Consider the following 12,500-nt stretch of genomic DNA (forward strand, 5'->3'; position numbering starts at 1 on the left):
CACATTCCTTTATCTGTAAAGTACCCCATTATAACTGCTATATGTAGTTGTTGCTTATGAAGTCTTCCAGGTGTGCACTGCTACTTTCTAAGTGGTGGAGTCTGATTTTGGGCACTGGTGCATTGTGGGTAATGTAGTTTTCTCTCTGTGGAGTCTGTGCAGTGCACTGTCAGCGGTTTCTCATGTCACGGGTCGGCGAGGACTGGATCTTCCTCATCTTGCTGGGACTCGTTATGGCTCTGGTCAGCTTTGTTATGGATTTCTGCATCGCCCTTCTCCTACAAGGTGAGTGCGTGTGTGTGTGTGTGTGTGTGTGTGTAAGAGGTTAAAGAACCAAGACAGATGCTTTTCTAAAGAACTGATTAAAGATGGTTTTAGTTACTCCATAAATCAGTCAAATCAAATGCCAATAACAGAGGTATAAGTACTTTAGGACAGTTCTGGGGTAGAGTTCGTTTTATTTTGGCAAATTTTTTATATAATTGCTGTTAAAAATTATTGATTGTATTTTTTTTGCAATTTGATTTCTTAGTCAAAAACCAAACAGTTTGTTCTTTTAATACTTACTTTGACCCCAGTAAATTAGTTTTAATTATAACTTGCTGAAGAAGGAGAGACTTGATGATCAGTCTTCTTAATATTGAGAAAACTGTAATTAAACAAGTTGCTTTGCAATGCTTGTGAATCAGTTATTTGTAATTAAAAAATTCTGCAGTTACATTTTGTAGTGTCATAAGTGTAATTATGGCGTTTTGTCAGTGTGCAAAATGATGTTTCATTTCTGTTCCGTCCAGATATGTTAATTTATTTATTTTGTGGTGTAAAGACAGAATATTTTCAAACCTTAGACTAGGTTTGAAATCTTCTTAAACATTTATAAGTTTAGAAATAAACTGAATATTTCTAAATTTGGAAAAAAAACTTTGAACTTTTTCTATTTTTGAAAAAGAAAAAAACTTTGACAATTTCTATTTTTGAAAATAAAAATGTTTGAACCTTTTTAAGTTTGGAAAAAAAAACATTAGACTTGAACTGTTTTAAATTTTGGAGACAAAAATATTTGTAACATTTCTGTTTTAAAATAAAACTGTTGTAAGAAAAAAGTTAGAAATTTCTTTACGTTTGGAAAAACTGAACATTTCTATTTTTGAAAAAAAGTTTGTACATTTCTAAGTTTGGAAAAAAAGTTTTAACATTTCTATTTTTGAAAACATAAGTTTGAACATTTATAAATTTGAAAAAAAAATTACATTTACAGTTTAAAAACGTAACCTTTAAAAGTAAAAAAAAAAGTTTTAACATTTCTATTTCTGAAAAAGAAACTGAAAATTCCTATTTAAAAAAAAAAGTTCAAACAGTTTTAAATTCAGAAAGATACATGAGTGTTTAAAAAATGTAACATTTGTAAGTTTGAAAAAATAAATTTATTTATTAACATTTGGAGAGAATTTTTTTTTTTTCAAGATGTTAAAAGTTTTTCAAACTTAAAAATGTTCAATGTTCTTGAAACCTAGAAATGTTCAAAGTTAGAATATTGAAAAAAAAAGTTTAGACAAGCAGTTTTTATGCTTTAACGATACTTTTAATAGGAACGTCTCGTTGTCTTTTAAATGTATCACTCAATTTCAAAAGCATAGAAGAAATGTATTAAAGTACAATTTAAATATCCCAACTCATACTTCTACTAAGGTATGTTTTGTCTAGTTCGAGTTCGTATGCCCTGTAATTGTCCTGTGTGTCGTTCTCCCCACAGCACAGAAGTGGATGTCCGGTGGTCTGGACAGTAACGTAATCCTGCAGTATTTAGCTTGGGTCACTTATCCTGTGGTTCTCATCAGCTTCTCTGCAGGCTTCACACACATCGTAGCACCTCAAGCCGCGGGTGAGACGCGCTAACATTCACACACTCGTGAAAGGTTTCTGCTCTTCTTCATGATTCAGCAGTGCACTCCTGCGTTTATCTCTCGTTCAGGGTCTGGTATCCCTGAAATGAAGACGATTCTCAGAGGAGTGGTGCTGAAGGAATATCTTACGTTAAAAACGTTTGTGGCCAAGGTTGTGGGACTGACCTGTGCGCTGGGGAGCGGTTTGCCTCTGGGCAAGGAGGTGCACACACTCTATGCTATAATATATTTTTAATATGACTGACTTTGTATTTAATGTGAATTTTATAAAAACATTGTAAATATATGTTTATATATAAGCATTGTGTGTGTGTTCTATCCTGTAGGGTCCGTTTGTGCACATTGCCAGTTTGTGTGCGGCTCTTCTCTGCAAATTCATGTCTTTCTTTGGTGGAATTTATGAGGTAATTAAAAAAAATCCTATCACTTTTTTTGCATATTTTTTTTTAATCCATTATATGAGGAAAGAAATTACTTTAAGATGTCATTCTTACATTCTAAGATGCAAATCTTACATTTGGATAAAAGTGTCTAATAAATGCATAAATGTCGATTGGTAAATTGTAAATCCTTTAATTATATTCCTGGAAAGAGTTACGGCTCCATGTTTGTTTATTTGTGTGTGTGTGTGTGTGTGTGTGTGTGTGCGTGTGAAAGTGTGTGTGTGCGAGAGTGTGTGTGTGTGAGTTTGTGAGTGTGTTTGTGTGAGTTTGTGAGTGTGTGTGTGTGTGTGTTTTCGTCTGTTTGCATGTGTGTGTGTGTGTGTTCGTGCATGCGAGAGTGTGTGTGTGTGTGTGCGAGAGTGTGAGTGTGTGTGTTTTCGTCTGTTTGCGTGTGTGAGTGTGTGTGTGTGTGAGTGTGTATATGTGAGTGTGTGTGTTACCAAAATCAATCTAAAATGTATATATTTCTGCATTTCTCTTGATGAAGTTTTCCTTTTGTGAGGATAAAACTATCAGGGATATCCATCTGTGAATAGATTTACCAAACACAGGTGTGTGTCTATGTCTGTGTGTGTATCTGTTTGTAGATAGTGTGACGGATGGGGGTGTGTTTTATAGTTTGTGACTTTGTGCTAGTAGATTTATTTTGAGCTCGATTGTGTTTGTGTATGTACTTCTTTGTGGTTGTGTGTGTGTGCGCGTGCGTGTGTGTGTGCGCGTGCGTGCGTGTGTGTGTGTGTGTGTGTGTGTGTGTGTTGTAGTAAGCCGGTCTGTCTGCTGTTGTGTGTGTTGAACAGAATGAGTCCAGAAACACGGAGATGCTTGCGGCGGCCTGCGCTGTCGGGGTTGGATGCTGCTTCGCTGCTCCTATTGGAGGTCAGAAACACACCAGACATTACTGTGTAAATGTGCAGAATTCAGTCATGCTTGACTAATTTAGTCATGTTTCTCAAAACTGTCAAAATAATTAACATTCATCAAAACTATTTCATTTTGCCCCTCAAAACATATTTAATTCTAAGTGTGGATCTGTTGATTTTATTAATTTTTAACCACAAAGAATATACTAATAATAAACATGGATATCGCAAAATATCTATACTGATGGTAGGTTTTCTAATCCTGCTTTTAGTTTTTTTTTTTTTTGGCTGAATTCTGAAGACTCTGTAGAAAAACCATATGCAAATGAGAACTGCACAGAAAAATATCAGTATTTGCACGCATTTTTGTTGCTTTTGGTGCATTATGCATAAAAAATTCTTGTCATTTGTTATTCACATTTTGGGTTTATAAACACTTTTTTTGCAGATTAATTTAATTTTTATCCAGTATTATATATCAGGTAATAAATCACCTTAATTAGTCCTTCTTACATTCTAAGATGCAAATCCTATATTTAGATAAGTGTCTAGTAAATGCATAAAAATAGATCAATTGTAAAATGTTTTTTTTAGATTTCTGAAGACTTTGTAGTAAATTATTGAATAGTTCCGAATGGCACATTAAAATAAAAACATTTATGTACCTAAAATTACAAATATGCACAGTTACTACATAGTTAACACAGTTTTTACTTTAGATACAATGCAATTTGTACGTTTTGAATTTTTACTGTAAATTTGAAAAAATAACAAAGTCTGTGTTTAGCTTGTATAAAGCTTAACATTTCTATATTAAAAAGCAAAAATATAGTTAATATAGTTCATGCAGTTTTAATTAGGGGTTAAATTGTTATTTGTACTTGATGGACAATTACAGAAAAAAACCCAGAAAATGTCTGTTTAAATCAAAGAACATTTCTAAATAAAAAAAAACTTAGAACAACAACTTAAATGTCTATAATTTAAAAGACTTAGAAAAATTATTAAAGCACTGAAATTATTTTCATATGAATAAATAATAAGAATAATAATTTAATAAATATATTTTAAAAAAGATTCCATCAAGATATGACCGTTATATGTGTGTATTCCAGGTGTGTTGTTCAGCATTGAAGTCACCTCCACGTTCTTCGCCGTACGAAACTACTGGCGGGGATTCTTTGCTGCTACGTTTAGTGCCTTTATCTTCAGAGTTCTGGCCGTGTGGAACAGAGATGAAGGTTTGTGTGTGTATATGCTTGTGAAACACATGACAGGCTCGAGCATGTTAAGAGTTAAAGCAATCTTCTCTCTTTCTCAGAGACGATCACGGCTCTCTTTAAAACACGCTTCAGACTGGACTTCCCCTTTGACCTCCAAGAGCTTCCAGCGTTTGCTGTGATCGGGTCAGTTCTGCTTCGTTTAGTTTCTTTGCATTTGCATCCAGTGTAAAAATTATTCTATTTGTCTCGGTTTCCAGTAAAAATTTCCTTATAGAAATATTTATATTGAATACATTGATATTGTTTTTCCATGCATGTGTTATTTAGATTTATTTTGTATTGTAAAGCAAGGCAAATTATTGTTTGCATTGAAAAACAACATTTCCATTTGTCTTTAAAGCCGGTTGACTTTTCTTCTGTTTCTTGTAATGTGTTCCTTTCTTTTGTTTTATTGCGTACTGTACACTTGCGCAATCATTTAAAACATGAATCAGTGTCTCCTGCTAATTGTTCATGTGCATTTGTTTTAGACACTTTGTATCCAGCAGATATTTGATGAGAGAGCACACACAAAATCATCTAATGAGCTGCATTATGAATCATTTATTCTGGAGCATCTTACCCCACTCATAATAAATATGCATGATGTCACTCTCTCTGCAGAATCGCCAGCGGGTTTGGTGGAGCCTTATTTGTGTATTTGAACCGGCTGATTGTGCAGTTTATGCGAAAACAGAAAACTATTAACAAGTTCCTCATGAAGAAGTAAGTGTTTCCAGGGTTATTATGGTTAACTGAAATTTTTTTTTTATTATTATTTTTTTTTTTACTTGAAATAAAATAAAAGTTAACTGAAAAAAAATGTATTTAAAAAAAAATGTATAATTTTTTTTTATTCACATTCTCCAGTTCAACTGATGTGCTGCAAAAATTATATTCTTTTAACTTTTTTCGTCTTGTTTTAAATGTAAATATCTAAACCTTCAATCAAAATACATTTATTTCAGAAGCAAAATGACTTGAGATATTTACAATATCATGTTTTTTTTAGTTTTGCTTAAAAAAAGAACAAATAAATGCCAATAATCTTAATACTGAATACATTTTAAGAGATATGAATAATTATTAAGAATTAAGAATATTTTCTGACTCCATTGGCAGATTTGTTCATCTTTTAAATCAGAAATGTACAAAATTGTAAAAACATTTTTTTTTGAAAACATGACTTCAGAAGAAAATATCAGAAGAATTTTCCTTCAAAAGTAAACCTGTTAGTTTAAGAATGATTAGATATTTAGAAAAATACTTAATTTACTGCATGTTAAAGTTATTAAAATTAATATGTACTTAAATATGTTTAATGTGTAGTAAAGGATGCTTTCGTGACCTATTTTATTTAATAAAGAAGTTAAACCTGCTAAAATAATAATAGTTTTATACTGCTACTTAAAAATAAGAAAAAAAGAACACCGTTAATAATTGTGCCAAACAATATCTTAATTGAAATCTAAAAATCCTCAAAGCTTTCTGAAAGCGATTAAGTAATTCCAAACACAGTTGTCTTTACAGATTTAGGTCTAGTCACATGTTTAATGAGTCTGACTGTGTTTCAGGCGTCTGTTGTATCCTGCACTCGTCACTTTACTGATCTCTACACTCTCCTTCCCTCCGGGCTTTGGGCAGTTCATGGCTGGACAGGTAACACACACATACACACACACACACACACACACACACATAGACATGCATGCACACACACACACAAACACACACACATACACATGCATGCACACAAACACACACACACACACAAACACACACACAAACACACACACATACACAAACACATGCATGCACACACACACACACAGATGCATGCACACAAACAAATACTTACAAACACACATGCATGAAAACACATAAATACACACACTCATACTCACACTCGGTACATGCACACAAAAACTCACTCACACGCGCACACTCTCTCTCTCAAACACATGCATGCATGCACACAAACAAATACACACATGTACACGAACGTGCACACACACACACACTCACGTGCACACTCTCTCATTCACACACACACACACACTCTCACACACACAAACACACACACACACTCACAAACAGTCACGCACACACACTCACGCACAGACACACGTACACACACACACACTCAGCAACAGACACACACGTACACACACACACACTCACGCACAGACACACACACACACACACACACTCACTCACAGACACACACACACACACACGTGACACTCTCTCATTCACACACACACACACACATTTGTTCTCTTTATTCAGTGACTCTGAATAAGGCAATAAAAGGGTCCATTAACAGTGTATGACTTCACTTTTAAACAACATCCTTAAAAAAGATATTAATGTTTGTCAAGTCTAAAGTTAATATTTTTGTTGTGCTTTATACAACACAGATTGTTTCAAAACAGCTTTACATTAATAAACAGTAGAGTAACTATCTTAATGCAGTAAAATTTATCATTTATGAAACCAGTTCATTTAAATTCAATGTAAATTCAGCTCTTAGTAAGATAATGGTGTCATTTATTCAGCTCAATTTAGTGTGTTGTTTAAATTCATTTCAGTGTTGCCAAGTTAATCTTTATAAAGAAATGAGTTCAACTTTGCTATAAGCAGATAAACAGAAGACAACTGTATCATTATTCAAAGATTTTAAGATATTGCTTCAATAAATTAACAACACATTTGCAAGTTAATATCTGGGTTATTAAAGTTAACTGAAACTAAAACTAAAACAATTAACAAATATTTTTGCTGCTGTTAAATTAAAAACGCAACATTTGTAAAATTTTATTTTATTTAACTTGATGTACTAAAAAACAGATAATAAAATAAAAATTAAATTAATTAAAAACTGTACATACACATATAAGAAAATGACAAAACATTTATTAAATTGCTAAAATTGTAATTAAAATGAAAACTGAAAATATAGAAATAAAAAATATTATTAAAAACCATAATAGAATCTAAATTATACTAAAATTCATACTGAGTCATATTTGCATGTAAATGTTTTGTTATTAAATATGTTAAATTTTGTTATTAATATTTATTTTAATTCTAAATTTCTTTGATTAATTAACCATCAGGGAAATTCTGATGTATGTTATTGTTAATAATTTTTTTATTTTATTTTTAGAGAAAATATAATTTTTTATTATTATTATTTATTATTTTATTATATTTTATTAAATTATTTACTCTTTAAGCAAATGTATGTTTTTTGTTTGTTTTTTATTTTTGCATAAAACTATCAAAATATTGAGGTTTATGTTAAAAATACAAGGTTTTCTGTTCATAACATGTATTTTGTTTTCTATAGCTTACACAGAAGGAGACCCTGGTTTCATTTTTTGACAATCGCACTTGGACGAAGCAAGGAATGACAGAAGACTTTAATTATGACAGTCACTCGGCCGCCTGGAAACATCCGCAGGCTAACGTCTTTGTGATCCTCGTCATCTTCATCGTAATGAAGGTACAGAAACACACACACACACACACACATCCAGTTTCTCCAGAGCATTTACTGACTCCACGGTAATAATACATGAGCTCATTAACATATGCCTGCCCACATTTGCATATCAACACCTATCTGGTATTTACAGCTTTGCCCGGCCTGATGAAGTCACTGGCTAAGGAAAATAATGTGTGTGTGTGTGTCTGTGTGTGTGTGTTACCTGCATGAGTGTGTCGCCCTGGCAACCTCATCAGAACCCGGTCGAAACCTGTAATGGCACGGGAAGTGATGTCGTCAGTGTTGTCATGGGGACAAGTGCCCTGCATGTCCTTTAGCTGATCGGGAACCTTCGGTGTAACCTGTGTGTCTTTAATTTGTCCCTGTGTTAGTGAGCACTTCTCCATCACAGGCGTGGCATATCAAGATGCTGATTAGACTGATTAGATTAGCAGGATTATTGCACAGGTGTGCCTTAGACTGGCCACGATAAAAGGCCACTCTAAAATGTGCAGTTTTATTATGCATCACAATGCCACAGATGTTGCAAGATTTGAGAGAGCGTGCGGTTAGCATGCTGACTGCAGGAATGTCCACCAGAGCTGTTGCCTGTGAATTGAATGTTCATTTCTCTGCCGTATCCAAAGGCGTTTCAGAGAATTTGGCAGTGCATTTGGAGAGGTTTTCTCTTCACGATTGAATCCCAGTTTTACAGTACTGTGCAGATGACAGACAGTGTGTATGGTAGGAGTGAGAATCACCAGAGACCTCACGATACGATATTATCATGATATTGCGATTTTAAATATATTGCGGTATTCTGTGATATTATATTACATTTATGCATTAGGCAGGCGCTTTTATCCAAAGCGACTTAACATTGCATTCAGGCTAACAATTTTTCCTAACATGTGTTCTCTGGGATTCGAACCCACAACCTTGCGCTTGCTAACGCAATGCTCTACCACTTGAGCTTGAGTACCCTTTTATTGTGGTCAGCCTAAAATAAGGTTGTGCAATAATCATGCTGTCTAATCACCATCTTGATATGCCACACCTGTGAGGTGGTTAGATTATCTCGGCAAAGGAGAAGTGCTCACGAACACAGATTTAGACAGATCTGTGAACAATTTTTGAGAGAAATAGGCCTTTTGTGTATATAGAAAAAGTCTTTAGATCTTTGAGATCAGCTCATGGGGCAAAAACAAAAGTGTTTACCATTTTGTTTAGTGTAGATTTAAGGTTTTTAAGGTAGATTTTATTTTATCACATAGTGTCAGGCAGGTTTGGACCACTTTTTCCCTTAGTAAACTAAATCATAATTTCAAAACTGCTTTTTTTTATTTACTCTGGAAATCAGAGTGTAATATTAAAATTTGTTTAATAATCTGAATCTTTAAGTGTGACATGCAAAAAAAAAAAACTGTTTGTGTGTGTGTTTAATTTGAGGCATAATAATAGAAAGGAGGGACTTTGGGAAAAAATGCTGGCAGGTGGAGAGAGAGAAGTGGAGATTTTGGATGGATCTGTCCATTTTTCAGTGCCAGGAGAGAGCGAACGAGAGGAAGAAAGGAAGGAAGGAGAGAATATTATGCAATGATCTCTCTATCCACCCACAGCTTTCGAACACTCTCCAATATAATTCACATAACACTTACGCAACATTCACACTGAATCCCACATCTACCTCCAGCAGGAGCCCCTTCTGTTCTCACAGGAGCCATCGATTGTGCTGCGTGTGTGTGTGTGTGTGTGTGTGTGTCTAAAATGCTATTTCCAGATTGGAAAAAAAGTTCAGACGTGTGCGTTTGTGTTGCCGTTTGCCATTATAATTAAAAGATTGAATAAAAAGATGATGATATTTTCTTGTGTTGTTCTCTAATGAGATCATACGCACACACACACACATACATACAAACAAAAATACACACTTTTATAATTTCGTTCTTTTGTCAAACTTGTATTTGCATGTTGTTAAAAATATTTGGAATCGAGTTCTTCTGTTGTTATAATTTATAATAATTATTATTATTTATCATTTCAAATAAAAATGTATAATTATAATCAATTATATAAATATATTGTTATATTTATAAATATTATTTATTTACGCTTTATTTTGTGATATTTTATTTTGTATTATAACGCTTTATATACATGTAATGTGTTACAAGGATATGATACTGAAAAACACAAATGTCTGGGCATGTCAAATCTTCTCTAGTGCCCCAAAACACTCAATAAAGCATTGGCATTTATTTATATATTTATATAATCCTTACAACTAGTACACATTATTTATCTCTTTTTTTTCATTCTTGTAACGTTCCAAATAGTTGGTTGTGGATTCAATTGTAAGAAAGTAGCTTTTATTTACACATTTACATCTGACATTTATTTAACTTTCTGTTTTCGTCTGGTGAGGATTTCATACAGTATAAGCGTAAAATGTCATGCAGACGATGGGCATGACAGATTTTGCGTCAGATGTATAATGAAGCGTTGATCTCTAAGGATATTTGGGGATTTTGATGTGTTGTGACGCACACAGGCGCATGTGTGAATATCACACCCCTCTGGTTTGTCATATGCCAGGCTATTGTGTGTGGAGAGACGGGCTGCAGACTCGCAGAAAGGCCTTTTATGTGAGCTACACATCTCACATAATCACTGCCATAAACAAACTATATGAGAGTTCAGAATTTTTTAATCCGTTATTAAAAAAAAAAAATGTTTTGGTCATTGCTGTTTTTAATTCTATTTCACACAGGTGTGTCACTGCTGTTGTTTTTTAATAACCACCAATGTAATTTTGTCACACTACACAACAAAATACAGAAAAATTACTGTCATGCTACTGAAAAATGGATTCAACCATATTAATTAGTTAATCCCTCAACACTGATTATATGATCTCTCGGTTATATAAGCAGCAATTTTGCTGCAGAGATAAAGAAAACTATTAGATTTTGCTGAAATGTTCCAAAAGTATTTTTGCTTTAATGAGTGTTATTGTTGTTTTTGTGTAGTTCTGGATGTCTGCTTTAGCCACAACTCTTCCCGTACCATGTGGAGCCTTTATGCCTGTTTTCGTCATTGGTATGTATTTGTATGTTAATTAAACTTTTAAAGCAATACACCAAAAGTTATTTGAATTAAAAAATTTCACTAATAGATATTGCAGTACTTCCCCAGTTGATTAATTACAGTACATGTTTTGTATTAGACATTTTCTGAAATGTTGTTTTTAAATATTAGGTTTGCACTAATTTGATTACATTTCCAGAGTTTAAATATGAACATTGGGTAAAGCCAGGTTCAAAATTCTTATTTAAATTTGTTGGCATGTTAGAATTTAAGATTATTACTGAAGGGATTTTGAATTTATCTTTTTATCCCTCCATATATCAAAAAATTCTGTCAGAAAGAGAAAAGTAAATATTCGCCATGTTTTTTAGAAATTAAATGTTATAGAAATCATTGTGAATTATATATTAACAAACCCCTCTATAAAAAAACTTCAGAATATTGGTAGGAATAACACTCTTTAATTTGGTGTATGCAAGTACTGCTGAATTGGAAAAATAAACAAATTTTATGAAAACTACATTTAAAGATATGTATGTATATTGTAATTGCAATCTACAGATGCAAGCAGATAAGTACCAAAATAAAAACTTGTGATTGATTATATGAACAAACCCTTCAGTAAAAACCTTTAAAATATAGATATGATTAAAACTCTTTAAGTTTTGATGAATATAAGTGCTGCTGAATTGGAAAAAACAGGCTTGAAATGTATGTATCATAATTGCAACCTACAGGCGCAGATAAATAAGTACCAAAATAAAAACTTGTGATTGATATATGAACAAACCCCTCAATAAAAACCTTTAGAATACATAGATGAATAAAACTCTAAGTTTTGGTGTGTGTAAGTCCTGCTGAATTGGAAAACAAACTCATTTTGAGGAAAACAGACGCTAAAATCTATAGATGCAAATAGATAGTGCAATAATAAAAACCATGTGAATGATGTATGAAAAAAGCCTTCAGTAAAAACCTTCAGAATACAGAGAAGAATTAAACCCTAAGTTTTGGTGCTTGTAAGTGCTGCTGAAGTGGAGAAAAAACTCATTTTGAGAAAACGGGCTTTAAATATTTGTACAGATGCACATAAATACATTTCATAAAATAAACGGAAAACAAAATTCTGATTGCTTCTATTGGTCTCACTTGTAAATCGCTTTGGATAAAAGCGTCTGCTAAATGATTAAATGTAAATGTGTATATTTTGGATATTTTCTGTCCACTTTTCTGAAACAAGACGCAAAATGGTTAAAAAGCTCAAAATTGGCAAGTGCATGAAAAAAACTAGATTTTCCTGTAGTGTTTTGCCTATATGTAAAAAATGTTTAATGCAATATATTTATTAAAATGTGACCTGGGAATGTGTGCTTCAGGTGCTGCGTTTGGCCGTTTGGTGGGTGAAAGTATGGCCGCATGGTTTCCAGAGGGCATTAATACGGACGGCATCATCT

General features: G+C 33.1%; 1 protein-coding gene across 2 annotated transcripts in view; it reads left to right on the forward strand.

The window, feature by feature from the left end:
* LOC127972630 (chloride channel protein 2-like) overlaps nt 1–12,500 on the forward strand; it is a 56,379-nt gene that overhangs the window by 25,461 nt on the left and 18,418 nt on the right. For both annotated transcript variants that reach the window (XM_052576281.1, XM_052576282.1), the window contains exons 3-14: nt 154–285; nt 1,754–1,882; nt 1,973–2,106; nt 2,231–2,308; nt 3,145–3,223; nt 4,323–4,448; nt 4,529–4,613; nt 5,094–5,195; nt 6,044–6,128; nt 7,822–7,977; nt 10,989–11,058; nt 12,423–12,500. The exon at nt 12,423–12,500 is cut by the window's right edge and continues 33 nt beyond it. In XM_052576281.1, coding sequence (XP_052432241.1) covers nt 154–285; nt 1,754–1,882; nt 1,973–2,106; nt 2,231–2,308; nt 3,145–3,223; nt 4,323–4,448; nt 4,529–4,613; nt 5,094–5,195; nt 6,044–6,128; nt 7,822–7,977; nt 10,989–11,058; nt 12,423–12,500 — 1,254 coding nt within the window. The remainder of the gene's footprint in view (nt 1–153; nt 286–1,753; nt 1,883–1,972; nt 2,107–2,230; nt 2,309–3,144; nt 3,224–4,322; nt 4,449–4,528; nt 4,614–5,093; nt 5,196–6,043; nt 6,129–7,821; nt 7,978–10,988; nt 11,059–12,422) is intronic.

This window comes from Carassius gibelio, chromosome B15, assembly GCF_023724105.1.
Source record: "Carassius gibelio isolate Cgi1373 ecotype wild population from Czech Republic chromosome B15, carGib1.2-hapl.c, whole genome shotgun sequence".
In the NCBI taxonomy this organism is placed as follows: domain Eukaryota; kingdom Metazoa; phylum Chordata; class Actinopteri; order Cypriniformes; family Cyprinidae; genus Carassius; species Carassius gibelio.